Consider the following 27,656-nt stretch of genomic DNA (forward strand, 5'->3'; position numbering starts at 1 on the left):
GGGACTCACCTCTGACTTGCTGCTCCAGCGTCATGATGACCTCGACGGCCATGTTCAGGATGCCCAGCTTAGTCTGTGGCTTGACGCTCCTCAAGTGCGTCATGCTGAGCTCCTCCAAGGCTTCGTTGATGAATGATGATGTGGGACTCGCCTCTGACTTGCGCTCCAGCGTCATGATGACCTCGACGGCCATTTTCAGGATGCCCAGCTTAGTCTGTGGCTTGACGCTCCTCAAGTGCGTCATGCTGAGCTCCTCCAAGGCTTCGTTTATGAATGATGTGTGACTCACCTCTGACTTGCTGCTCCAGCGTCATGATGACCTCGACGGCCATGTTCAGGATGCCCAGCTTGGTCTGTGGCTTGTCGCTCTTCAAGTGCGTCATGCACATCCGCCCGAGCTCCTTCAAGGCTTCGTTTATGTCCCGTATTCTTATCCTGTATATAACGTATTTATTGAAAAATTAAATGAGAAAAGAAAAGAGGCAAAGGGTAAGACGGATAGTAAATCAAAGATTCATTCATTATAATAATAAAGTCTTACACAAAGTCCCACAGTAAGCTCAATAAGGCTTGTGTTAAGGGTACTTAGACAACGATATATATAATATATAAATGGAATTTTTAAAACTGTTTATGGTTTTTATTCGTTTGACAAAATTTAGGCTGCATAGGTAATAAACGTACCACGTACATATATAGTCCCATACAATAGCGGACATTGTAATTACGGGGGCCGGGGCCTCGGTATGGCGGCTTTGTATGTCCGTTTAACAACAATCGACAACCAGTACAGAGTTAATAATAATATATAAATATTTATAAATACTTAAATACATAGAAAACACCCATGACTCAGGAACAAATATCCATGCTCATCACACGAATAAATGCCCTTGCCAGGATTTGAACCCGGGACCATCGGCTTCGTAGGCAGGGTCACTACCCACTAGGCCAGACCGGTCGTCAAAAAATAAAATATAATAAAACAATAAAAAGTCCAATAACACATTACTACTACGGGAATTGAGCCCGTCAAATCGATCTTAATACTAACGTAATAAATATACAAAATATAACATAAATATAACGTCTATAACACATATATAGTATCTCGCAGCAGTATGTAAAATATTATCTCAACTCATTAGGCATTTCGTTAAGATTCGTACCAATCTTCCTGTTTCATTTACCTAAAACCTAGTCTGAAAAGGACATCCAAAAACGTCTCCTGGTATTATAGGCGTTGTAGTAGTAGTTATTTATCTGCATAACGAGCTCATGGAAATGATGGAAATACTCTCGTCCCGCTCGCACTCACCGTTCCCTCGCATTGTTGGCTTGCCGCCTCTCTTTCTCGCGCATGGCCTTGGCCTGAGGGTCGCCCTCGTCGTCTCCCTCGTCCGCCGACGAACAGCTGTATAACGAGCTCATGTAACTACTATTCTAGATTATTTAAAGATACCTCCCATTGGTTTCACAGACTGCGTCCAGCTGACATTAGAAACAGTTGACAGATCGACAAACGTACGGTCGCTAAAATAAAACTGTGATTTGATGCCTAAGCCGATTATGCACATACACATATTCACGTGTAGGGTAAGAGCCATTCCTAGCTCGACCCTCAAGTCGTGAATGTGTGCATTCTCAACACAAGAAAATCTCTCTGGTAAACCAACTTTGTCAGTGGAAAAGGGGCGTAATTCAAAATTTGTATAGAAGCTTCAAACTTCAACATTTTTTCAGCAAATAAGCCACAAGGGTACGTTTACACGTCGACATGGAATTTAGTAAATTTAGAAATTTGTATGTAAATTTCTATTCAAGCTAAAAAAAACACACCGACAATTATAAAATACAATTAACTGCAAATATCAATTCAAACTAAAGTATTATAAATATTTAGAGGTGTATAAAGTCTCTTAATATCAAATTACATAAAAAAAAACAAATAGTTAAAAAAAAACTAAAATGATTTACAGGTGTAAACGTCTCTAAGTGTCAGAACTAAAAGATTATATAGTTTATCAAATTATCCTTAGAGATGTATAGGGTCTCCAAGAGTGAAAATCCTGTATAATTAAAACATTCATTAAGAGAAAAGAAATATACGAGAACCGAATGAGGTGTCTCACTGTGATTATACTCAAAAATAAAGTTACTAAATATACCTAATAGCCCGTGTCGGCAGAAGTTCAAAACTTCGCGCATACATTTTTCAAATTTGGTGCCTTTTTATTGACAAAGCTGTTTTGCCAGAGTACATTTTACTGTATGAAATTTACTATTAGATAATTGTAGAGGGTAACTGTTACTGTAAAAACGGTAAGTACGGACGGTATACTGGTAAGAAATAGTAGTAGCGGAGGCTTGGAAACCGGTTAAATTTCCAAACCCTTATCATGTACTTGTCGCAAAACCTTTTAATTTCGGTTTCGTTCGTGAACCCGTTATATTTAAACCGGTTATTAGGAGAACATTTTCATAAAGTTATTATCAGATTAACCAGTTTAGAACAATAAAAACCGGTTACTTCCTATGTCGGTGTCTTTGTTTACTCGGCACCACCAGGCCGACCGGCCGTCTCGTCGAACGCCGATTTGTTACGTAACAATAAAGTTCTTAAAACGTTCTTTTGAAGGTTCGGAGTAAAACCAAAATAAACCGGTATTTACAGCTGTTTTTAAAACCGGTTCTGAGCCATGGTAGCAGCAGCTTAGAAAACTTTATCAATTTCTCACTTGCAATAAACAATGGGAAGTACCTTCTTACTGAATTGACTAGATTGATGTTCAAAATAATATTGCAAATATTTATATGTATTTTGTAAATATTAAACGAAGTCATTATCAAAAATTTAATTTACTATATGAATATTTGCAATGTTTAAAATGCTTTTTTAAAACATCGCCGCTTCTTGAACAAAAACTTTGTACCGGGTGTGAAGTTACGATTCAGGTGCAACGTGTTCAAGTGCAGCAGATATAGCTAAGCGAGCAAGTTATTCAAAACTATTTACACACACTCTTGTTCTCATAACAATATAGACGTGAAAAGATTTTAAACACATCGTCTTAGCTATTTCTATTGCTAACTGTATGTCATTTAGAATTTGACTTTAAAAGGCACAGTTTTGTTCAAAGAACGAAGTCACAAAACATTTGAGTTACCTCGGACGAAGGCGGCGCGCGAGAGAGACAGCCGATCGCCTGTTTCAACAAAATACCGAGTCCCAAACGGAAACCAGAGTGAGAATGGAATTTTGCAATGATCACTCCCGTACAAACATTTTACACGTTTCTTAAGTAGATAACCTGTTTAATGTTTTCAAATGTAAAGTAAGGACGCGAAGCACGGATAATTTCGTACATTGACTCGCCATTTCCCATCTTTATCGCAAGCGCATAATTGGCTACGTGACAGTTTTTTGTAAATAATGTCAATAGATCTTGATTTTCCTGAGGATCAAATTTAATGTCTGTATAGGACTCATGGTATTTAAGCTACACAAAGGTCAGAAATGAAAGTTAAAGTCTGAAACGCCTCTAACAAAATGATAATGTAATGTGACGTCATATTACATTAGTCTGTCCTAAAGTTCAAAGTTCAAAGTTTTTATTTGCTAGAATCATGGTCAGGTTGTATGTAATGTAATGGTAAATGTATGGAAGATCAAGAAAATTGCTATTTTGACCGTGAAATATTGCGTTTATGTATATAGTTGTCATACATTTTTTTTTCAATAATATTTAAGGAATCGAATGGTATAATTTTCTTATTTATACTTGAAAGTTAAAAAAAATTTTTTTGAACCTTTGCGGCCTTGTTTTTTTACAATCTCTATGTCTTTTTAAATTCCACTTTATTATAATGAATGGCCCATTTTCTATCCATTTAGCTAAATTTTGTTATAATATTCAACATGTGTCAAGTATCCAATTATATTGCCGTTCCGCTCGTAGTGGCATTGACCGCCGGCAGCATGGGCCGGACAGAAATATAGTTACGCGCATGTCATAGACATCGGAAATGGCGGGCCAATGTACGAAATACCTCGTGCTTAGCGTCCTTACTTTAGCTGTAATCTGTCTAAGCAAAATGTGCGTCGACATGGCAGAAATAACGCAGGTTTTACAATTTCATATAAAATGTTTGTATCGTGTAATTGATTATAAAATAGGTTGTAGGTAATGATTTGATGTTAGTGTTAGTTTATAGTTAAGTTAAAATCAAAATAGCCTATTTTTTGTTTGTTTTGAATCCCGGTTAAAACAATATAAATTGTATTTTTTAAGAATAAAGTAAATGTTGTATAAAATGATACATTACATAACTTGTAAATATGTTGTAATGTACTGTATTTATCTCGGTAAATCATACGGTATAATGTATTTCCAACGGTTCGAAACACTTCATCAGAGATAGTATGACTGTTCTACCCGGCGGTCTAACATTGACTACCTGTAACTGTCAGTGACGTCACCGCTTGAAACTTCTATACACTAAATATGTTTTAATGTATTGCTATAGCATTGCTGTTTAAAAAATGTAAGTAATTTATTGTTTTTTATCAAAATATCACTTTTGATCGTCTGCCCTTAGAGTTTTTTTTTTACTCTTGAAATATCATTTAATAAACAAGTTAAATAAAATGATGTTGATTGATTTAGAACCCTATATTAGTAACAAATGGATGACAAATGATAGAAAACATGCAAATACCTTGTCGCAGTGCTAGCCAATAATAGTCAATGAACCAGCGTACCCAATGTCCTATAATATGTACATGTACTTACCTTTACTCCTAAGTTACAAGTAGAAACGTAACCACGAGGCATGCATCAATTTTACTTGTGTTCAAACATTTTTGTGACCTATTGATAAATTTGGCCATGTTTTTAACTGTATATTGTCAAAGATAATTGATTGTAATAAGAGTGGTAAAATCTAAATAGGGAGCGTGCATTAACTGTAGGAGGCAGCACAGGAGCCGTCAGATTTTTGGCGCGAAGCGTAAATGTGATGTTTATTGTTCCGATGTAGCCCACAAGATGGCAGCACCTACTATGCACAAGAAAACACGTGACGTGTACAGTCATACATACTAAATATATGGTGTACCGAACTATTTGGCTACTTTGACTGCTACAAAGTATTTGACGCTGACTGTACATGTGCATGTTTATGGTACGCGCACGGTCCCTATATGTTTTACGGTATGAATTGTCAAACGTCAACTTTTGACAATCAGAGTTACCGCAAAATGTACGGAGCTGTACAGCGCCATCTCGTTTAAGTACCTGTCAAATTCGAAGCACGAAATTGTCTTATATTTTACGCATCTCACAATGTTTCTTTGATATTGTATAGCTCCACCGAACACTGTCTATGACCGTAATAAGATTCATATACTAGCCGTGTCTTATCCAACCTCGACATTGGCAGAATCATCAACACCTTGATGGAGCCATAACACGAAAAATTGATTGATATTGTATAGGGAGCGTGCATGAACTGTAGGAGGCAGCACAGGAGCCGTCATATTTTTGGCGCGAGGCGTAAATGTGATGTTTATTGTTCCGATGTAGCCCACAAAATGGCAGAACCTACTATGCACAAGAAAACACGTGACGTGCTTATAGTTCCGATTCAGGGCACAAGATGGCAGACCCTCCAACGCGCACGGTCCCTATAGTTTTGATGTACGTATTTATTAAGACTTACACCTGAAGGAACCCTATGAAAAAGGAAAAGTATAACCTAAAAAGAATAAGTTTCACACGAAATTGGAGCCTGATATGATAGTGAGAAGAGCGTAATATTTTACATACTGCAGCCGCTTGTTAAAATGGAATGCTGAAACTATAATACATATGTTAGTTTATATACAAGAGACACCTGAAAGCAGAGTCCGAACATACAAACTAAACTTTTGAAAAAGTTGCATTGTCAAAGATATAATAAACTTATAATTAGCATTAAATGAAATTGACATTGACAAATTGTTGTTTGGACTCGGGAAGCAAGGGATGGAAACATGGTATAGACAAGGACCAGTATCACAAGTTTATAAATGCTGAAATTCAGGATACAGATGGCTTTAACTTTAACGTGTAAACGTGACTTTTTCATAACAGATTACTATGAATGCATTGAGCAAAATTCGTACATTGTGGGTCAATGTTCCTGTCTCTATCGCACGCGCATAATTATACTGCTCTCCCGCTCGCACAGTGGCATTGACCGCCGGCATTATAGGCGGGATAGCATAATTATTTTGCCATAATAAATTAATAGAATTATAGAATGAAGATTTAGATAAGTTCATGCTAAGAGCAGAACCGGTATATTCTTCATATAAATTAACCGGTTTGTAATTTAGGTTGATCCGGTTTTGAATGAAACAAAAGTAATCTATGTCCGTAAATAAAAAATAAATTTTACACACGTAAGCTATACTTAACCTAGACAACATTATATAAATGAGTTTAGTTTAAATTATAAATATACGAGGTGACAATAGGACAGTCTCAGCTGTGTGGTGGAAGCCCCGCTTTTACGGCGTGGTTTCAACGCTGGTAGGACATTTACTTGTGCCTTAATTATTTCATATTCCTACCTACTACGTTAACCCATTTAGCGTTAATCACGACACGTTGTCGTTTTGCCCTACGAAGCATTTCCTCTATCGGCTACGACGTAGCGCTACGACCGTAGCTCAGCGATGAATGTGTTAAGGAATCGTAATGTAATTGTTTAAGAGTCGTCTAATTAACTGTAAGCATTTTGTATCAGTTTTAAAACATGTCATTCCAATACATTTTGTATGAGAAAGTGACTTTTTTAACAGCGACGTTTAAAACAACGATAAAACCATCTGTCCTGAGGCCTTACCGCGGAAACGAAAATCGTTTTTTTAATCGCCTCTATCGCTCGAATATGCAAGAGCGATAGAGAGGCAGGTAACCAAACGTCGATGTTCGTTTCCGGTGGTAGGCCGTGTAGTGTAGTGATAGTCCGCACCTCTCCCGCACGTTGTTGGCCTGCCGGCGCTCTCTCTCGCGCGCCGCCTTGGTGTCCGGGTCCACGTCGTCCTCGTCCGCCGACGAGCAGCTACAACGGCACAGTAATCGTGACACACTTCTAAATTAACCTCGAGAGTCCCAAGGACGCGATATCGAGTTGTAGAAGGTACTTCTAACCCCCCCAGGGAATGTCCGCTCGACACTGACGCGGACCGCTAGACTGTGGAACGACGCCATACTTGTGAGAGTTCTGTTTTTAGACAATAACTTTCTAGTATCCTAAAAATAAAAATAAATCATGAAATTTAGTAAGGATCTTGAGCATTTGACGATTATTTATTAACACCATGAAAAGTAATCATCGAAAAACAGAAATTTCTCATGTCTAACCACAAGTAAGGCATCGTTCCTCAGTGCCCCATACATATGTTTTAACACCTTTAACCCATGTGCGTCTTGTAACTGTGGCGTAAGTCCCAAAAATCAGAAAACCAAAAAAGGCTGGGACTCGAGGGGTTAACAAGAAATAGTTTAAGATACAAAATTGGTAATAATTATTAGAAACCAATGCAAAATTTAAGCACTTCATTTTGATTCATAATTCTAAACATAACAGTTTTGTGAAAGTTTAATCATGTGTTAAGAAACAAGCGTAGATGAAAAAAATTACAACTTAGAAATGAAAATCTACTATTGAATGTTTAATTTATAGTCATCACATCATGTTCATGACTAAGACTATTTTCATTAGTTTAATATCCACTAGTAAAATACAAATTATCACTTTAAATTACTGAGTAATTAAGTACTTTAATATTGTATTGATTTATGATAACTAAGACCACAAATGTATCACAAGAGCTTGCTCTAACATTTAGATTTAAAGTCAATTCAATTACGTATCTAAATATTGAGCAAAATACAGTGTGAATAAACTATAAATTTAGTAAATGCAATTCAGTTTCTTGTACGGCTCGATAAATACTTTCCGAAAACGAAACAATATTTTGATTATATCCAAATTCCGGTTATTTATTATTGATATATATTGTTTTTTTTTTCAAACCGGTTAACTAAAAAACCGGATTGCATTATGTTTAGTTGTGTATGTGTGCAATGTGACTTACATTGCATCAGGGCCGGGGCCCGGGCGACACCGGCCGAAGTCGGAGGCCGGCGCTTGCGGGACGCTAGAACGAACACATACTACCTATACAGTCCGAACACTATCAGTTATTTTTACGTTTCATATTATTATTTTATTTATTTATTAAGTGATCTTAACTAAACATAGCCCCACACTCGAGAATGAGTCTGCCTGTGGGATTAACAGTTTCTAGTTAAAAACTACTTGATAAATTAATTATAGAGCGGGAAACTTAGATATCAAATAATTTGTCGACAGTGTCTGGATTATGTATTCAGGGTTTAAAAAACTTGACGCATTTACCATCAATTTGTTCTTAGTTGGTATATGTTTGTTACAGTTACCTGCAATAATACCTTTCACAGCGAAACGTACAAAACACCCTTTTTAAGATTATTTTTTTAAATGATTCGCTGTGCAAGATATTATCGTAAATGACTGTGTATGTTGATATTTACTTTAAAATTAAATAATTGAAATAAACTGTAACGCAGGAACAATCAAGAAGGTAATCTAATAGATACAACTATAATATATAATTAATGCTTTTAGAAAATATTTGTCCAAAAGAAATTTATTGTTATTTGAAAGTTGTAAATAATAATAATAACTCCACGGCCGATTCGGCCACGGCGACTGCTATCAACTCCGTTGCTGTCTCTGGTGTGCTCGCAAGTGACTGATGTAGCCGATCTTGCTACTAAAAGTTCGCGAACATTGCGGGCATGTGAGCACACCATTTTCGTAATTATAGTGCGTAGCCGCGGGTGGTCTGGCTTTTATATCGTCGCGCTTGGCGTCCAGCTCTAAGCGCCGACGAGCTTCGAAATCAGCTACTTTGGCATTTATAGTAGCCCGCCACTCCATTCGTATGGCTGCCTGCTGCCCCCATCGCGAGGGCTCTATACGACACTTTTTCATGTGCCGCTTAAGCACATCTTTGTACCTGAGGAATTGGCCACCCTGTTTCCGCTTGCCTTCCTCAAGCTCAGAATAAAAGATGCGCCTAGCCACACGCTGGTCGTTCATCCGTGAAACGTGACCGCACCAACGAAGCTGACGTCGCATAAGGTATACCTCGATACCACCCACATTTGCTCTACGCAGCACTTCGGTATTCCGAACACGATCAGACCATCGGATCTTCAGTATTTTGCGTAGGCATCTGAGGTGGAATCGGTCCAGCATGCGAATATGGCGGCGATAAACGGTCCACGTTTCAGCGGAGTATAGAAGGTTAGGCAGCACGACTGCCATATAAACGGATATCTTAGTGGCCAGTTTTAAGTCGTGTGAGCTGAGAACCTTGTGGTCTAACTTGCCAAAAGCTGCAGCCGCAGCCCCGATCCTGCTGTTAATTTCAGCATCAAGGTCGCACTTGGATGTTAACGTGCTCCCCAGGTAGCGGAACTTGTCTACCTGCTTCAGCTGGTCCTCACCGAGTCTAACGACCAGTGTCTGTTGACTGACAACGTCCAGCGACATCACCTCAGTCTTCTTGACACTGATCTTGAGCCCAAACCTGCGACAGGACTCGTCGAAACTGGACATGAGCTGTTGCATGCCTTCCGGGGACTCAGTCACAAAGCACAAGTCGTCTGCATACATGATCTCTGTGATCACTGTGTATGAGACTCTTGTACGTGCTTTAAATCTGGCCAGGTTAAAAATGTTTCCGTCCATGCGATAGCGGATGCGAACACCCTCAGAGCATGTGAGTAAGACTTCTCGGACTACGACAGAAAAATACAATGCGAACAGAGTGGGTGCTAGGACGCAACCTTGCTTCACCCCGCACGTAACGGGGAAGAAGTCCGATTGTTCGTCATCGGTAGCAACGCAGCACTCCATGTCGTCATGTAGCAGTCTCACTAGCCTTACAAACTTCTCCGTGCATCCAAGCTTGCCCAGAACTATCCAGAGGGCTTCACGAGGCACGCTGTCAAATGCCTTCTCGAGGTCAACAAAGCAGAGAAACAGTTGACGACCTTGTTCTCTGCTTTTCTCTTCCAGTTGACGCACTGAGAATATAGCTTCACAGGTGCCTCGGTCAGGCCGGAAGCCGAACTGGGTCTCCGGAAGCAGCTTTTCGGATATATCCATTAGGCGGTTCAGCAAAACTCTAGCAAAGACTTTCCCGGGGACCGATAACAACGAAATACCACGGTAAGAATTGCAATCAGAACGGTCGCCTTTGTTCTTATATAACGCCTTTATGCGAGATACCTTGAAGTCATGAGGGACTTGTTCCTTTTCCCATATAAGAACGAAAAGTTTCCACATAGCTGATTGCAATTCCTCGCCGCCGTATTTAATCAGTTCTCCTGGTATAAAATCGATGCCAGCCGCACGCTTGTTTTGCTGTTGTTTAATGGCAAGAGCAACTTCGTCACCTGACAGTAGCTCATCCAGTTCAATGGCAACAGGGAGTTGAGGTATTGACCGGATGTGTACCAGATCTGCTGCTCGATCAACATTCAACAGAGTGTTGAAGTGTTCTGCCCACCTTGTTAATACCTCATCCTTACTCTTAAGAAGGCCTTCGCCATTACAAGGCTTAAGAGGTACTTTTACAGGTGGTATGTTATTTGTAAGGTTCCTGATCTCCTTATAGAACTCCCCTAACTGGTTAGTGTCCACGAGCAACTGCATGTGGCGAGCCTTATCCTGCCACCATTTGTCTTTAATTTCCCTTGACAGTTTACGCAGACTTATGTTACTCTGCCGTAGCTCCGCAATGCTTCCACCTTGGCCGGCACTACCGTGCTGTAGAAGAAGACGACGGTGTTTGCCAATAGCTTCTGAAAGAGCTGTGTCATTTTCATCATACCAGTCCTCATGCTTACGAACTCTTTTACCCAATGCGGACTTAGCAGAGTCTAGTATATGAGATGACACAGTCTCCCAGATAGCATCAACATCACCCAAATCCATGTCTACTGACCTGATTTTTGAATTTAAGGCTTCAACATATGTCTCCCTGGCCTCGCGGTCATTGAGCCTGTCCACGTTGAAACATACCGGCTTCGATCTATCAGACCTACGAGGATGACGGAGGCGAAGGCACAGCTTTGTAATTACAAGCCTGTGGTCGGTCCAGCAGTGAGCGCCCCGCATTACGCGGGTGACTTGGACCTGGGAAACGTCCCTTTGCCGCACGATTGCGTAATCTATCAGATGCCAGTGCTTGGACCTAGGGTGCATCCACGTGTTCTTGTGCTTAGCTTGAAGTCGAAACATTGTGTTCGTAATCGCTAGATGATATTGCGCACAAAGGCTAAGCAAAAGCTGTCCGTTGCTATTCATGTTGCCTACACCGTGTCTGCCCAAAACTTCAGGCCAAGCTTCAAAATCGCGACCAACTCTAGCATTGAAATCACCCAGTAGAACTATTTGCTCCCTGGGAGGTACGCAATCGATGCAACGTGTAAGTTCCTCATAAAATCGGTCCTTGACGTCATCAGATTTATCTAAGGTAGGTGCGTAGACACTGATGACGTTAAGGAAGTTTCGATCATTCAGGTGGAGGCGCAACGTGGTAACGCGGTCCGAAATATGTATAGGACACTCCTGTAATTGCTTAACTAGCTGGTTCTTGATCGCGAACCCCACTCCTGACCGTCTAGTTTCAGAGGAAGATAGTCCCTTCCAGAAAAAGGTGTACCCACCTCCGTGTTCCACCAGCTGTCCTTCATCGGCAAGATGTGTTTCGCTGAGAGCAGCCACATCAACATTGTAGCGACGAAGTTCCCGAGCAATGATTGCGGTCTTCCTTTCAGGACAGGCGCTGGTCTCACGATCCAGGAGCGTACGAACGTTCCACGCGCCGAAAATCATATTTGATGTTGTTACTTTCTTTGTATTCTTGTTACGTCGACCGCGAATTGAAAGATGCGGAGGCAGCCACGGTTACTACCATCCTAGCGATTTGGGGTGAGCATTTTTTTAGGGCACCTTTTCTAGCCCCCTCCCTGGCTGAGCGGGGAAAGCAGTGCCTCCCTAAAAAGGGCTGCTTTGTCGCTACAGGTGCTGCCGAATCCTTTCTGTCCCCCCAGTGCAGAACGAAAACGACCACGGTGTATTACAACACCCCTGGAGCCGCCCGTGTGCAGGCGTCAGACAAAGTCCAGTCTGCATCGGACTGTACCTCTCTACTTCAGCCCATCGCCACAGGTCTTTTAACACTAGTCGGAGTCCAAATTCGGAAGCAGTCAGGTACGCAGGAGATATTCCAGTGCACAAACGTACGCGCAAACCCAGGTGCACTTACTCGTCCTCACCCATCTTGACCCAGTGGAACGGAGAACCGATACGACCGGAGATGAGATCAGATGATGTGTCTGGCCGATGATACCTACATGCCCTCTATCATCGCCCTAGGCCATCCACATTGCCTTGTTATCCCGCCGGGTCCGCCAAGCTCGAATGCATATCTGCGTTGAGTTGCCTTCCCCACCGGGACAAACTTTATGCATTAGAAGCGGGAGAGTTCCACTGTTTAACCTACCAAAGGCAGGATCCCCTCACTAGTTTAGCCCGCGAACCGACGCAGTTTACCGGGGTGTGGCCGCTGCATGCATAACAGCTTCTTGGAGCCACTAGTGAGAGTATGGGATGCAATCAGTTGAGAACCAGCGCCTTCAAAAGGCCGGTTGCTGGTGCTACAGATTCGACCCACAACACCCCAATGTTGTAAATAAATTGATAATATTAGGCATAGATTCACCAATTGCATCGGTTTAATACCATTAAATTAAAACAAACAATGCAATCCGGTTTTTTGTATGAAAATTCGTGTTAACAGTTAACCGGTTTTTCATGGGACGAACCGGATTGTATTTTAATATTTAACTGATATAAGGTTCGGACTGCGTTTGTAAAATATCGAGCGTCGGCCGGCGTCGCGCGGGTCACTCCGACCGACTAGCGATAGAATAAAACCGGTTACAATATTTACCTTATCAACGTAATTGTGAATAATATCTATGATTTAAATTATGTTGAGCAGTAACTATTGTAACCGTATGTATGAATCATATTCATTTAAAAGTGTAATAAGTTTGTCTGGAATTTATGTTAGTTCTCAATGTTCACAGATCCTTGTAATTCGAATACGATAGATACATACATTATAATATGTTTCGAGGAAAATTGTAAAGATTCGTTTATAATATAATTGTGATTACTAAATAAAATTAACGTAAGACATGTTTATAAATATTAAAAATGAATCTCTAAGTTATGATTAACATTGTATTAAACACATTATCATAATAATCCATTCAACAACATTTAACACATTGAAACTTAGCATAGAGTGTCCATAAGATCTAATTCATTTTTACAGAGGAACACTAAGAAAGACGAATACATTATGCAGTAACACAGATTCTTCTAATAACTCTATTTGGCAATACATATCATGAAACATGGCGTCGTACAGCGCCATCTACTGTCAATTTGCGTCTGCGATTCATTAGTATTCCTTTGTTAGTGAATATAGGGAAGGTATGAATGGATTATACGACATGCATGTATGTATGTGACTCACTATCTCCGGGAGCGCTTGGAGCCGGGCTTGGCGAGGTCGGCGGAGCCCGACGACGAGGGTTTGGAGTCCAGCCCGGAATCCGGGGGCTCTTTGCGCTTCTCTGTAAACAAAAGCATATTGTGTAAAGCTTTTGAAAAACTAACTTGTAGGAGAGGAACTGGTTTTTGTATGGGATGTACTTCAGATGAATTCTCTTAGTTTATTGGCTTAAATCTACGAATTCAAGCATTTCGACAACTTTAAAGCACTTTTAAAGTATTGTAAATAGCGACTAACATAGCCTCCGTCGCACAATCATGCAAATTAAAAGAAAAACCGATACACCTAGGATTTCAGAGGGTAGGAGGCCAATTCGACCATACAATTGGCATCAAAACGATATCTAAATGATGTTGTCTAGTTATCACTCGCGCGTTCATTTCGTTCGGACTTGTTCGTACTTGTATTAGCGCGAGCGAGACGTACAGGCGAATAAGACCATGATTTAGATGTCAAATGTAAGTTTGAATTGGCCTATATGTTATTATTGTTTGTTAAAAGTGCCACTTACTTGGATACGTACTGGTGTTGGGCAGCACGTGCCGCTCCATCTTGACGGGCGGCTCGCTGTGCAGCTGGGGAATGCCCGGCCCGGGGCCCAACCGAGATACTGAAAAAAAAAACTTGGTAAAGAATAATCGCGAAAAATACACTGACAAACTCAAAACCTATACCGTCTTTTTCATGTTAGGTACATAATTCATAATACATACAATACAAGATAGATTCGTAAAGATGAATAACCAAATAAAAGTAATGCATTTATGAGACTAGCCTTGAATAGGTTTTAAGATACCTACTATTAGAATCTAGTCGTTTTTGATCTTTACATATACATATATAATGACAAATACAAGGAAAATAGAATACATTAAGTCGAATAAAAATCCACTTTGAAACTAATACTTGTAATGTTTCGCGAAATTTGATAATAACCGGTTAACTTTAAAAAATAAAAATTGGAACCGGTATTTTTCACTAACCGGAATAAGTACCTAAATCCGTTTCTTATTTCATAACAATTTCTAAATTGAGCGTTCATTGCCTGCCACCGTTTTATAATGGACAGAAATACTCTTTACCGTACATATGGTGCTACTTTACCGCACTAGTGCGAAAATTAGCATATTACGTTACTGTGTCGAACATTTAAATGGCCATATGTACTGTAAAACGTTGTACGATACATGTGCGAATAGGTAATTTGCAACTCGTGTCGATTTAAAACACTCCCTTCGGTCGTGTTTTAATTTATCGCCACTCGTGTCGAATTTCCTATTTTTCGCACTTATATCGTTATGTACTATTACGGAACATATGATGCTATTTTACCGCACTAGTGCGATAATTAGCATATTACGTAAATATAGCGAAAATTGAAAGGGCCATATGGACAGTAAAACGTTGTACGATACATGTGCGAATAGGTAATTCGCAACTCGTGTCAATTTATCGCCACTAGTTGTGAATTTCCTATGTTTCGCACGTGTATCCTAATGTACTATTATAAATTCTAGTAAATTAAATAAAAAATAGTAAAATACATTAATACAGTTAACAGTAAATTATTAAATGAAGTGACAGACTGTAGGCAATTTTATAATAAAAAAGTACTCAGATGGCACTCGCAAAAAAAAGGAAATTTGAATATTCTAGTGTCAGTACCTGGTGGCTGGTGGTGAACATCCTGTGGGTACAGCTCAGGGGCTTCCGCGTGGTTACGCAGCACGTTGATGGCGTCGTCCAACCTTTCTTCCATTCTGGCGCCCTGGCAATTCAAATACAACGTCACAACGTCAAATTACAGCATCAATAAAATTTACATTTTTAAATATTACAATATTACAAATTCATTGTATAAGATGTGTAAAGCCTCATATAATTTCAAAAAGTAATTCAAATTTGAAAATGAATGTAGATGACGATATAAGGCTACATTATCCAGTAACTATGATTACCAAATAATGATGTTTATCAATTCAGTTCCCACAGAACATTTGACATCTTCTTCAGCTGTCCAGCTCGGGGTCAGAGACCAGCCTCTTTTCTACAATAAATTAAACCTAAGATACATTATAAAAATTGGGTATCTTAAACTGACAGTAAAAGTTAAATTTGAGCAATTTAAAAACTCTTTAAATATTTCTGGAGTAGGGTACGGTAACTAAAGAAATAAATACGAGTACTTCAATGTAATTAAGTTATCTACTTACTGTTTTAGATTTGCAAAATAAAAAATTAAGCTCAAACCAAACCATGCCACGCAATCACTAAAAACTTACTTTTTGACAATACTTAGTGAGCTTAGAATTTCATTCAATGGGATTTGAAACATGATTTGATGAATATGATGGAAAGAATTTGGATGGATCGAAATGATTGAATAGTACTCCAAATGTCTTACTTCCTGCAGTAGCGCTACCACCCTTTAGGTGGTATTAACTTCCATTTTCATTTTTCTGGTATTCCAAATGCTGCGCTTTAATATTCAGAATGTAAAAGTATCCCGAAAAACGGCAAGTTGAAACGTCTTCTTGGGCTAAGATACTCGTAACCTCAGAGTGGGATTCCAACGACTCAAGCCGTAGCCTACACCGTTTATACCGTACCAGCGTTATTGAACTAGTTTAGTGTGGCTGGTATTTGTGGTAAATATTAGTGCGGTGATACTCACGCCCACGTCGGAGTGCTCCCGGAGGAACACCATGGCCTCGTCGAGCTGCCGCTGCTCCGCCGGCGCGCCCTACGACACACACAGTTGTGGCTCGACCAGTACGAGGACGACGCCAGGGAGCCGGCACCATTTACCGACCTAACTTCAATCCGATATACTTGAGGGAGAAAGTTTTTTTATTTTAATTTTCCATTTTATATTTCGCAAAACTTGGTATTTGAACATTTTTCAACCAAAAGGTCTTTACAAAATACTAAAGAAGTCAATAAAGAGATAAATAATTATGACTCAAGTGTCACCTGATTGTGAAAACAGATAATTGGAAGAAGGTTACTAATTTACTAAGAAAAAAGGAAACACTTTTGAAATAGAAAATTGAAAAATTACAAGTAATCGTTCAAATTTTTGACCGATTTATTCAATTGATGTGTTTGACATTAAATTATTTTTCCGCAATGATAAACGCAAAAATGCTAAACGCTTACGACTCATTTTACATTTACACCAAAAGTAATCTTTAATGTAAGAGTAGGAAAAAACTATAAATTTACATTTGTTTTGGTAATTAATTGTATTTTGATGTCTATATGTAGAAAAGCTTTTGTATTCTTATTAATATTTGAATCAGAAGATGACCGAAAGAAAAATATTTTACGCGGATAGAAAATTATTATGAATGTATTAGGCAGTCAGTGGCTGTAATGATGTATGTATGTTTTCCTGTTAGAACACGAGAAGCTAGCTACTAAACCACACTATCTACTACATCTAGGGCAATGGTAACAAGCTCCACACGGGTCGCTGATATTAAAAAAAAAAAAACAAAAAAAAAAAGTTTCAACAAACACAGTACGTATGACTTTGTAAGAAAATAGAAACCGGTTAATTGGAAAAAATAACCGGTTTCTGCAAATAATTAATTAGTTAGCAATAAAAGTGAATTCATACCGTATTTCGTTGAAACCGTAAACAAAACAAATTAAATATTAATTAAAACATTGGCTCGTTTCACAACGTCAGACATTTTAAAATAAAGGTGACGCATATACCTAAAACTACACTAAGTGCAGTCGGAATATTTGTCATTAATTTTCTGCATAACATTGAGAATTGTTTTCAAAATGCATTACCTATATACGAGTATGTACGTTGTGAAAGAAGCCAGTAAGTAACAACTCTAAAAATAGCCACTAAATGGTCCAGAATCAAAATATTAGTTGCTGATTCCATTTAGCAAGTTTTATAGGTCTATTATTTACTTATAGTGTTTCCTATTAATATTTTGATTCAGATCATTACAACAGGAATATATAAAAAATTAGATTCATCCATGCTAGGATTCATGCTTAAATAAAATAAAAATCATTAGAAATCACTAGGAAATCATATTATTTCAAAAAGCTAGACACTTTCAAAGTTTACGTCTATCTTCAAATGGAAATGTAAATCAATTAAAATTTTTATGAATTACGGAAATTGCAGGTCATCGATCATTGGCATAATCTATTATCTATACGTTGGTAAAAACATTTGAAAACTTTATTTATTAAAATTCATATCAAGTACGTTAACAGACTTTTTAAGCCCCATAGTATACAAGATAATATAGATGGTAGTCATATCCAAAGAAATACTAAAACGTTCAAAATAGCGTGAAATAATACCTAATGGTATTTCAACTTAATGTTCGTCTAAGCGCCACTTGCACCATCCCATTTACCCGGGGTTAACCGGTTGAGGTTAGTAACAAAACAGTATAGACTAGACCTTGACAGATGACCTCACAGCAACCCTAACAACACCCCACTCACCATAACATTGGGCGGGAAGACCGCGACGTGCTGGTGGCCGTTGGGCAGCACGACGCCGTGCGGGTGCGGCGTGCCCGCGCTGCCGGGGGACGCCACTCCGCTCGCGACCCAGTTGGGGCCCTGCAATATAAAAGGAACCGGTTAATGCGATCTTGGTAGGCGACCCAGCGGACCAGTCGGGGTTCAGAAGGAGATAGAAGTTTGTATTAGGAACGATTATTTTCATGGGAAGTCAGCTTTGTAGATGTAAATTCCGTCAGAATATAACAAGAGTTGTTTTAGCTTTTTAAAAATTTTAAGTTTGTATGGGGAACGAATATATCTTTAAGAAAAAGACTTTATAATTCGTAGAAAGTCATTACTGTCATTAGAATACAAGCTAAATCAATCTCTGTGTTTTTGTGATGTACTTATCTTCCACGTGAAGTCGTAGTTAAAAAGAAAGACGTCGTCTACAGTTTGTATACAAAATTCATATAATATCGGTTAAAAGGAAAATATGAAAATATTAATACGAAATACACAAAACCAGCACATTCATCGAAACCATCAAATTTGGTAACCGGTTTGTAAAATGTAATTTATGTGGAAATCATTAAACGTGACCGGTTTCCTTCTCCTATTAATACCATGTTTTTCATTATATTGACTACAAACAAATAGAAGGGAGGGACATTCCAGAAAAGTGTAGAGTACGTGACGCAATTTCTTTAACTTCCCTCCTTTTCCCGCTACCGTCGGTGTGCTCGCTGAAGGGTACGTCTGGGAGTTATGGAGAGGGTTGATGATGACTGACCTGTGTGTGATGGTGCATGTGGGGGCTGTGCTTGAGAGGAGGGTACAGCCGCGCCGGTAGCGGCGGTGGGGAGTGCACGGGGGTGGACGGCGAGGAGCCGTACGAGGAGAGGCTGCCGGCCTCCCCCGCTACCGTCGGTGTGCTCGCTGACGCGTACATCTGGAAGATGGTCAAGCTTTATGCGTGCAGTGTTGTTGAATATGATTGATTTGTTGAAATATAGAGGTAAGACCGTCAAGACAAAACTTTGTGGCCTAACTATACCAACTGGTGCCCGTAGCAAATGTATGGCATGAAAGCAAAAGAGGCAGTGCATACGGCATGTGAAATCGTCTTGTCCTGAACAGTTTTGTCCTAAGCGACCTTACTTCTAACTTCCAAACATTTATTACGTTACACACAGCCGCAAAGTGCAGAGTACATTTATGACGTGTACAATCCGCACACGAATTCCGTGCAAGGATGAGGAATGTTAGGAATGTCGGACGCCCTGACAGTGTAGTGATTTTGTCGATATTACGTTATCAACAATAGTCAACTTTTTTGCAGCCGCGTGCAAGGTAAATAGGTAATTTTGAAAATAAAGATTAATGTGTTTTTGAAAAAATAACCTTTTACTAAATTTTATAATGAAGTAAAAACAAATCAAATACCTTTTTTATCAGGCAAATATTGGCCCGTATACCTTAAAACTAGAATACGTTTAAAAAAAGGTACGTTAAAGTTAAAAAATAACTTGAAACTAACAACACACTAACACTATCACTCTCAGAAAGACGAGATGTTACTGACTGACTGCCAATAAATCTGACCACTCCACGGTCCATAACGGTCAAGCAGATGGCATCGCTTCCACACGCCGATAAGGACCCGACAAAAGATATTAGACAAAACAAAAAAACCCTAGGGTAATAAACACGCAAAAATATTGCTGCTAGAGGCAAATTGCATAACAATATGACGTTTATGGCATTAACAAAAACGTGTTGTTGTGATAATTATTTAAAAAAATACATAATTTTAGCATTAAAAAATCATCTAGATTTGGGCGCGCAAACAAATTTACACATTAAATTTATTTATTTTTAATTGTATTTAGAAGATTGTATTTAGACTCGATAAACTTGCATTCGCATCGTTGCCAACACTACTTAAGGGCGAGTGTGGGGTGTGATGCGACGTACGGGCGCGGCGTACGCCCTTCCCACTTCCTCAACCCCCGAATGCACAGAATTGATGCGCGGACTATACATATAAGATGACGATGAGGTCGATGAGTGAATATAAAGATAGTTTATTTTTCAAGTAGGCATATTATAATTTAATGCGCTTATGAATGTCAAATAAAGCTACGCCGGCTCTAACCCTACAACTCTGCGCGAGAATATTTAAAACCCTCCTAAATTGTAGGAGGGTATGCCAATATGGAACCGACAAGAAACTTGGCGGGACACATCTTTTACATAACATGCATTAATTAAATAAAAATTCAATTTTTGGTATCTCGTTATAGAATTTTATACAATATCCCCAGAACGACTTTCTTGTTTTGACGTTTAAATATCTTTAACTTTTCGGTTGTAAATCCTGTTTCACTTAGTGCCCACGATCACTGCGTTACTTTCTATCTCCGTTTTCCCAGCGATTATTCCGGTTGCATCCTCAGGGTCGAAGCCCAGGTTTCGCTTTTCGACTTTTCGTTGTCCATTTCCCATGGCCTTCGGCATCCCCTCCTGTGAGAACAGCGTCTTCGACATGTATTTGGGGGCATTTATGGATACATTTCGAACCGTGAGGGTCTTGTGTCATTGCTACCTAATTTCGCCTATTCTAGAGGAACTTGACTAGGTCAACTTACAGGCTGCAAGGGCTTGGAGACCAGCATGTCGGTGGGCGAGTGGTGGGGCGCGGCGGCGCGGAACGACGACATCGGCGGCAGGGGGAGCTCCGCCCCCGCGGGCTCGCTCGGCGCGCCTGGGAGACCTGGAACATGGGAATTAAGGGTTAGTGTTGGATAGGAATAAGTTAAAAATAGTATTGCAAATATAGTGCAGAAATTCAACTCGTAATCAGGGGTGCGAAACAGATCCTTTTGGGCATTCTTTGCTCCGTTCGGCTCAGCAATTTTTACAACCCTAGTTAGCCGAAAATCTATTGTATTAATCTTTATTTTTAAGAGAATTATATAAATTTACTGCCATCTTTCGACACATAATTAAAACTTTTAGAACGCCATTTGACTTTGATCCTTATTCTTCCACTGATATGTGTGCAATTTGTTAAATATCAAAGAGTGGCGCCATCTTACCGGGCACTACCTAATAAAATGTTATGGCGCCATCGCTCGAAACGATGCTGCTATACCTTTGGCCTTTGACCTATTAGATGGCGCCACTTTTTGATATTTAACAAATTGAACACATATCAGTCAAAGAATAGGGATCATCAAAGTCAAATGGGGTTCTAAAAGTTTTAATTATGTGTCGAAAGATGGCAGTAGATTTACGTCGCTACAAAGTTTTATTTGACAACACACCTCTATTTCAATTTCTCTTTGATAGTGCCATACATTAGAAAGGGATAGCCGAAAGGGATAGTGTCATACATTAGAAAGGGACAAAATGACTAGTCACTGAATCGCTGTCAAACTTCGGATTTGTAGGATTTTTCTTTTCTGTAAGGTAGATTCTGAGACGTAATTAAGAATACCAAGATTGTTTTTGTCATAATACATTTAAATATTAGTCATACCTGTACGAAGATATTCGAGTTAATTTCGGACTACATCAGCTGGGAGTCTTGTGCTATAGGTGGGATGTTTTACGGTAGCTCGGAAATGAGGTGGTAACAATGTCCTATTGAAGAAAAGACGCTCACGAAGAATTTCGTACATTAAGAGGAAACATACTTAAATGGTAACTTTTCCATGCAAACTTTTTCGTAATTTTTCTCTGTGTGGAGTTCAATATTACCATCAGTAGAACATCAGACAAGGATATATATAATATACAAAAACTTAAATACATAGAAAACATTAATAAAGTTTGTGACTCCCCCTCACCCTTGTAACATGTCACATTTTCTTGATCCCTCCCTCCCCCTATACGTGTGATGTAATTAATGGATGACCCCTTTTCTGTGAGATGTGGCCTTTCAAGCAGTAAGTTTGTCGGTTAGGAGTCTGGACAGGTTAAGAGATAGATTCTTACCGGGTGACGCCCCGTATGTGTCGTGTTGGTAGGGCGGCGGGGGCTGGTAGTAGCCGCCCGCCCACTCGCCGCCCGCGTAGTAAGGTTCTTGGTAGGCGCCGCCGCCCGCGCCTTTTGGTGAGGCGTATCGGCTCGGGGAGTCGTGACCGAATTCGTCGCTGCCGTACTGTGGAAGAAGAAAAAAAAAACGTTATAGAATTACAAATTACAAAATTATTTATTGACAGAATTAAACACTATTTTCTTTATTTCTGGAACTCTGATACAGGCTGAGCCTGTCCTTCAGAGTTCATAGGTTTCACAAAAAGCAAGATAACACAGGAGCTTATAACTAACACTTTTTCAATAGATTAGGTTACGTTTTTTTGTTCCGAAAAACATGATTCATGAGGTTGGTAGTCTTTTCGTTACCACAGATCTAAGATGATGCTTTACGCATAAGAGTAATTGAAGTATGAGAATGGGAAGCCCATCACGTATATGAACATTACATGAGTGCGAAAGAGGCAGACTAAAAATAACACAAAGCGAGCACTTTTGAGTAAACCGTGAGTATTTAAATACTCAGTATTTAGTCAATATAACCGTATTTACTCGTTTATACCCAAATTTGTGGGTATAAACTATTTAGAGTGCTGGGGCAATAAATTTTAAAATTGAAATATACATAGGTGTATTTCGTAAACCGCTACTGGAAAAACTGTAACTGTAACTCAAAATTGTAAGAAATATTTTTTAAGGTGGGCACTCCCTATTTTTTTTATACCACGACGGTGGTAAACAAGCATACGGCCCGCCTGATGGTAAACAGTTACCGCAGCCTATGGACGCCTGCAACTCCAGACGTGTTACATGCGCGTTGCCGACCCTTTAAAAACCTGTGCACTCCTTTTTTGAAGAGCCCCATACTGTAGACCCTCGGGAAAACCTCGGAAGGGAGCTCATTTCACAGCCGGAGCGTCCGCGGGAGGAAATTCCCCTTGAACCGCACAGTACACGAGCATTTAGGTTCTAAGGTGTGAGGATGAACACCCTGCCGACGACGAGCGGTGCGGTGATAGAAAGTGGCCGTTGGCATCATGTCAAACAATTCTTCAGAGCACAGCCCATTGTACAAGCGGTATTAGAACGCACACAAGGAGGCAAAGTCTCTCCTCAGACTTAAAGGTTCAATACCCCTTGTGAGTTCGGGATACACACACACATACATGTAACTAATTGTCACAAAAAAAATCAGTAATCACCAACGTGTTGCACATCATTAAATAGGTCATTCAATTAACTGGAATAAACGTTTGTAAAGGCTCATAATTTGCCCAATCACGTAATATTTCTGAATTCAATACTTCCAATGACACTTGACATACGATTTTCGTCGCTTTTTTGATATTTGTCAGGCAATCTTGTACACAGTACATTTGTGCGTGTTACATAATAATTACAAAAGTACGCTAGCTTGTCCGTGAGTCACAGTTCCCGGTCCAGTCCAGCGGTGGCCATTTTGAAAGCTTTTGTGAGCTTTTTAAGGAACTACTGTTGCGCAAGAGACTTAACATACGGTACAATTGTTCATTAATTTTACTATGGACTTTGAGGGGAGCTTTTATGTACAGGTTTCTAATTTAGGATTTCAATATTTGTACGCGTTCGTATGACGCGTTTTACATACAATACAGTTGTATACTATACTTATAAATATTACTTTTAGATTGAGACCGTTATTTCCACTCAGAATCACGAGCTTATTCGGTCCTAATAAGAGAAAAACAAACTGTCCTAAAATTCCGTACATTTTTCGTTCATTGAGTCCGTTATCGTCATACAAATAGAAATGTGCAAGTTGCAGAACATTCTTAAAAATGCAGGAACATTTTCGCAAGTTTCTTTAAACTTACACGAGAATTTATTGCAAGTTTCTACTTACAAAATTTCTTGTAAGAATTAAAAAAAGGTATTATTTTGAATTTTTTCACTTCAAATGTCTTTATTTACAATCAAATTACAAAACTATACATAATGAATAGTACCTGGGCGACCGAGCTTTGCTCGGTTATAACTATTTATTGCAATATGGTGGTTTATAGGTGATAATCTTAACTACATTTTTTTACTAAATTAAACTTGTCTAAAACAATAAAAATTAAAAAATTATATATAAACTTGAACATATAAAAAAAACAAAAGTTAGTCACCGGGCGAGATTCGAACCCGTACCACTCGTTTAGCAGTCCGCGTCTTAACCCGCTGGACCAGACGGACAGTGGCCGGCAGCACAAAATTAGCGACCATTTTCTGCGTCGAAAGAAAAACGCATGAAAACTCGAAAACACGCGTTTTCCCAAACATAAGATTCTCTAGATTCTCATCTAGATAGATTGTATACCCCCAAAAACCCCCATATACCAAATTTCAGCGAAATCGTTAGAGCCGTTTCCGAGATCACAGAAATATATATACAAGAATTGCTCGTTTAAAGGTATAAGATATACAGGGGATTAATATAGCTAGCTTAAATCTACAATAGGCCCTTGAGGCATTGTACCAAGGATGCTGGCGGCATTTCCTCGTTGTATCGCAATACTGATACATTGTGCGAGGAAGCCGCTCTTCGGCCACCAGTTACGTTTTTAATATTACAATATATCACATATTAATTAGACAGGCAGTAGAAATATTTAATAATGCCTGTGTTTATTAAGGTCTTGTTTTCAGTGTTTGCTTTTAAATTTGAGACTTTTCCTATAGAAATTTGGCAACTTCGGAAACTTTGGTAAATTAAATGCTACATACAGAGTTTTTAATTATTTAGGCTGTCCATACCAGGGATCGGAAACCGGTATTTTTTGTATGGGAACGAAAACGGTATTTTTTCGTTCTTTGTTAATTACTTCATTTCTAATTAGGCAATCTAATAATACGAAGTCGTTATCTGAAAACACAATTGAGTCCTACATTTAGAGTATAAAATAAACCGAAATATATGGTTATTTCGATGTTTTTGCAAAAAACCGGTTCCGATCCCTGGTCCATACTCGTAAATAAAATAAATGACCCCAATCGGTCCGTCGACATGTCCAGCAAATTATCCATGTAATGGAGTACAGTCAAAAATCCGAAAAAGCTTCATAAAGATATCGCTAAAGGTTAATTAGCCTCGGCGTGCTAATTGTGCTATTAGCGGGGCAATCCAGGGTTGTCACCCAACGATTTAAATATTTTATTATCAGTGATAATTTATAACTGAAAAAAAAATATTATCATGAGGTAGTGTTTTAGGGTTCCGTACCCAAAGGGTCAAACGGGACCCTATTACTGAGACTCCGCTGTCCGTCCATCCGTCCGTCTGTCACCAGGCTGTATCTCATGAACCGTGATAGTTAGCCATTTGAAATTTCTACAGATGATGTATTTCTGTTGCCGCTATAACAATAAATACTAAAAACAGAATAAAATAAATATTTCTTTGCAATCTCGAGGTTTTCATCCAATCACCGAAGTTAAGCAACGTCGGGCGGGGTCAGTACTTGGATGGGTGACCGTTTTTACGGAACCCTTCCTGTGCGAGTCCGACTCGCACTTGGCTGGTTTTTTATTATATTGGGTTGGTGCATAAGTTCTTGGACACTCAAACACATTTATTAATTTTTTTTTGTATTAATCCACAATATAATGACCATAGCCAGAGAGATGGCTACATGTTCAACAACATGTAACCATCTCTCTGGCAAAGACATTATGCCGTGTTCCCAAAAAGCAGGAGGCTGGTGGTCAAAAAACTCGGCAATATCGTCTTGAGAGTTGTTCATAGTTTTCAAACTTCTTCTTTCTTAGATGTAACTTTAGAGCCCGAAACAGACAATAGTCCGACGGCGCAATATCAGGACTGTATGGCGGGTGAGGTACCACTGTCCAGTTCAGCTTTTCCAGAATATGGCGGACAGACTTCGCAGTATGTGGTCGAGCGTTGTCCTGAAGAAGTGATACAGACAGCCTTTTTGGACGCTTAGTCGCTATTTCTGGGGCTAACTTTTCCAGTTGCTCTCCATAAATAGTAGCGTTAATAGTCTGCTTCTCGTCCAACAGTTCCCAATATGCCCTGCCAGTCCCAGAAAACTGATAACATTATCTTTCGTCCATGACGATCTGACTTTGGTTCCGTTGGCGCCCTTTCTCCGCGTAGAACCCAATAGGCCTGCCGCGTTTTGTTGTTGTAGTGAACCCAGGATTCGTCGACGGTGACAATGGACCTGAGAAAGTCTTGTCTGTGTGGTTGCAGGAGGAGACTTTTGTATATGGTCACGCGTGCTGCGCGCTCGCTGTCTGTCAAAGCGTGGGGTGTCCACCGACTCATTATTTTGTGGTAGCCCATTGCATGCAGGTGCTGAATTATGGTGGAATGGTAGTACCCAAGTTCCTTCTCCAAGTCCCTGGTAGTCGCATCCGGATGTCTTTCCAAATGTGAGCGTAGAAGGTCTTCGTCGAAGACAACTGGCCGACCGGAGCGAGGTTTGTCTTCACAACTCGTGTCCCCCTTATCAAAAGACTTAAACCAAAAACTCACTGTGGAATGAGCAATAGTGCCTTGTCCGAACGCAGTGTTAATTTTCTCGGCCGTTTGCCTTGCACTCGTCCCTAGATTATGCTCGTAAAGCATGATCGCTCGTAGTTGACGCGGTTCCATTTTGAACTAAATTGAACAACTAGGAACGCGCGCGCTCTTTTATACCCCTTGGCGTAAAGCTCCTAGAACATTCTGTAGAATAATAGATTATTCTAGCGTGTAACCGAATTGAAACCTAGATTTTTTTTTTTTTTTATGAAATAAAAGTGTCCAATGATTTATGCACCAACTCAATAGTAAGTAAAGTAGATTGAAAAAGTTCATCTTAAATTGGTTGAACTATACATACCCTACTACCCAAATAATTAGGTACACAGTAGCATAATTTTAATACAAATAACAAATGCAAAATCCTATTCCAATTTAAATATTTGACTATAACGTATCGCAGATAAATAAATAATTAATAAGATTATATGACATTTATACACAAATATACTAAAGCCCCACAGTAAGCTCATTAAGACTTGTGTTGGGGGTACTCAGACAACGATAAACATAATACCTATATATATATATATATATATATATATATATATATATATATATATATATATATATATAAATTCTTAAATACATAGACCACACCTATGACTCAGGATCAAATACCTCCCCCCGCGGGTTGCCCACCTTGTCGTGGTGGAGGGGCTTAGTAACCGTGGCTTGGTCACCCACGGTGAAGCGAAGAGGCAACCAGGGCCGGCCTGTTTGAGGTGCGGGCTGGCCCGAGGAGGACGCTCCAAGTGGGCTTAGTAAGCCCGCTTGTGACGCGTTGGAGGTGGACCG

At 39.5% G+C, this 27,656-nt stretch overlaps 1 protein-coding gene across 13 annotated transcripts in view; it reads right to left on the bottom strand.

The window, feature by feature from the left end:
• The window catches only part of LOC133531916 (protein daughterless), a 136,716-nt gene that overhangs the window by 5,927 nt on the left and 103,133 nt on the right, over nt 1-27,656 (bottom strand). For 4 of the 13 annotated variants that reach the window (XM_061870341.1, XM_061870331.1, XM_061870330.1 and 1 more), the window contains exons 3-14: nt 22,250-22,415; nt 20,899-21,023; nt 19,041-19,199; nt 18,245-18,364; nt 16,434-16,502; nt 15,425-15,527; nt 14,271-14,369; nt 13,721-13,820; nt 8,150-8,212; nt 7,021-7,110; nt 1,319-1,414; nt 290-435 (exon numbers count right to left, since the gene is read on the bottom strand). In XM_061870341.1, the coding sequence (XP_061726325.1) occupies nt 290-435; nt 1,319-1,414; nt 7,021-7,110; nt 8,150-8,212; nt 13,721-13,820; nt 14,271-14,369; nt 15,425-15,527; nt 16,434-16,502; nt 18,245-18,364; nt 19,041-19,199; nt 20,899-21,023; nt 22,250-22,415 (1,336 nt within the window). The remainder of the gene's footprint in view (nt 1-289; nt 436-1,318; nt 1,415-7,020; nt 7,111-8,149; nt 8,213-13,720; nt 13,821-14,270; nt 14,370-15,424; nt 15,528-16,433; nt 16,503-18,244; nt 18,365-19,040; nt 19,200-20,898; nt 21,024-22,249; nt 22,416-27,656) is intronic. The other 9 variants (XM_061870333.1, XM_061870335.1, XM_061870336.1 and 6 more) reach the window with 9 other exon arrangements.

The sequence above is a fragment of the Cydia pomonella genome, chromosome 26 (genome assembly GCF_033807575.1).
Source record: "Cydia pomonella isolate Wapato2018A chromosome 26, ilCydPomo1, whole genome shotgun sequence".
Classification (NCBI taxonomy): domain Eukaryota; kingdom Metazoa; phylum Arthropoda; class Insecta; order Lepidoptera; family Tortricidae; genus Cydia; species Cydia pomonella.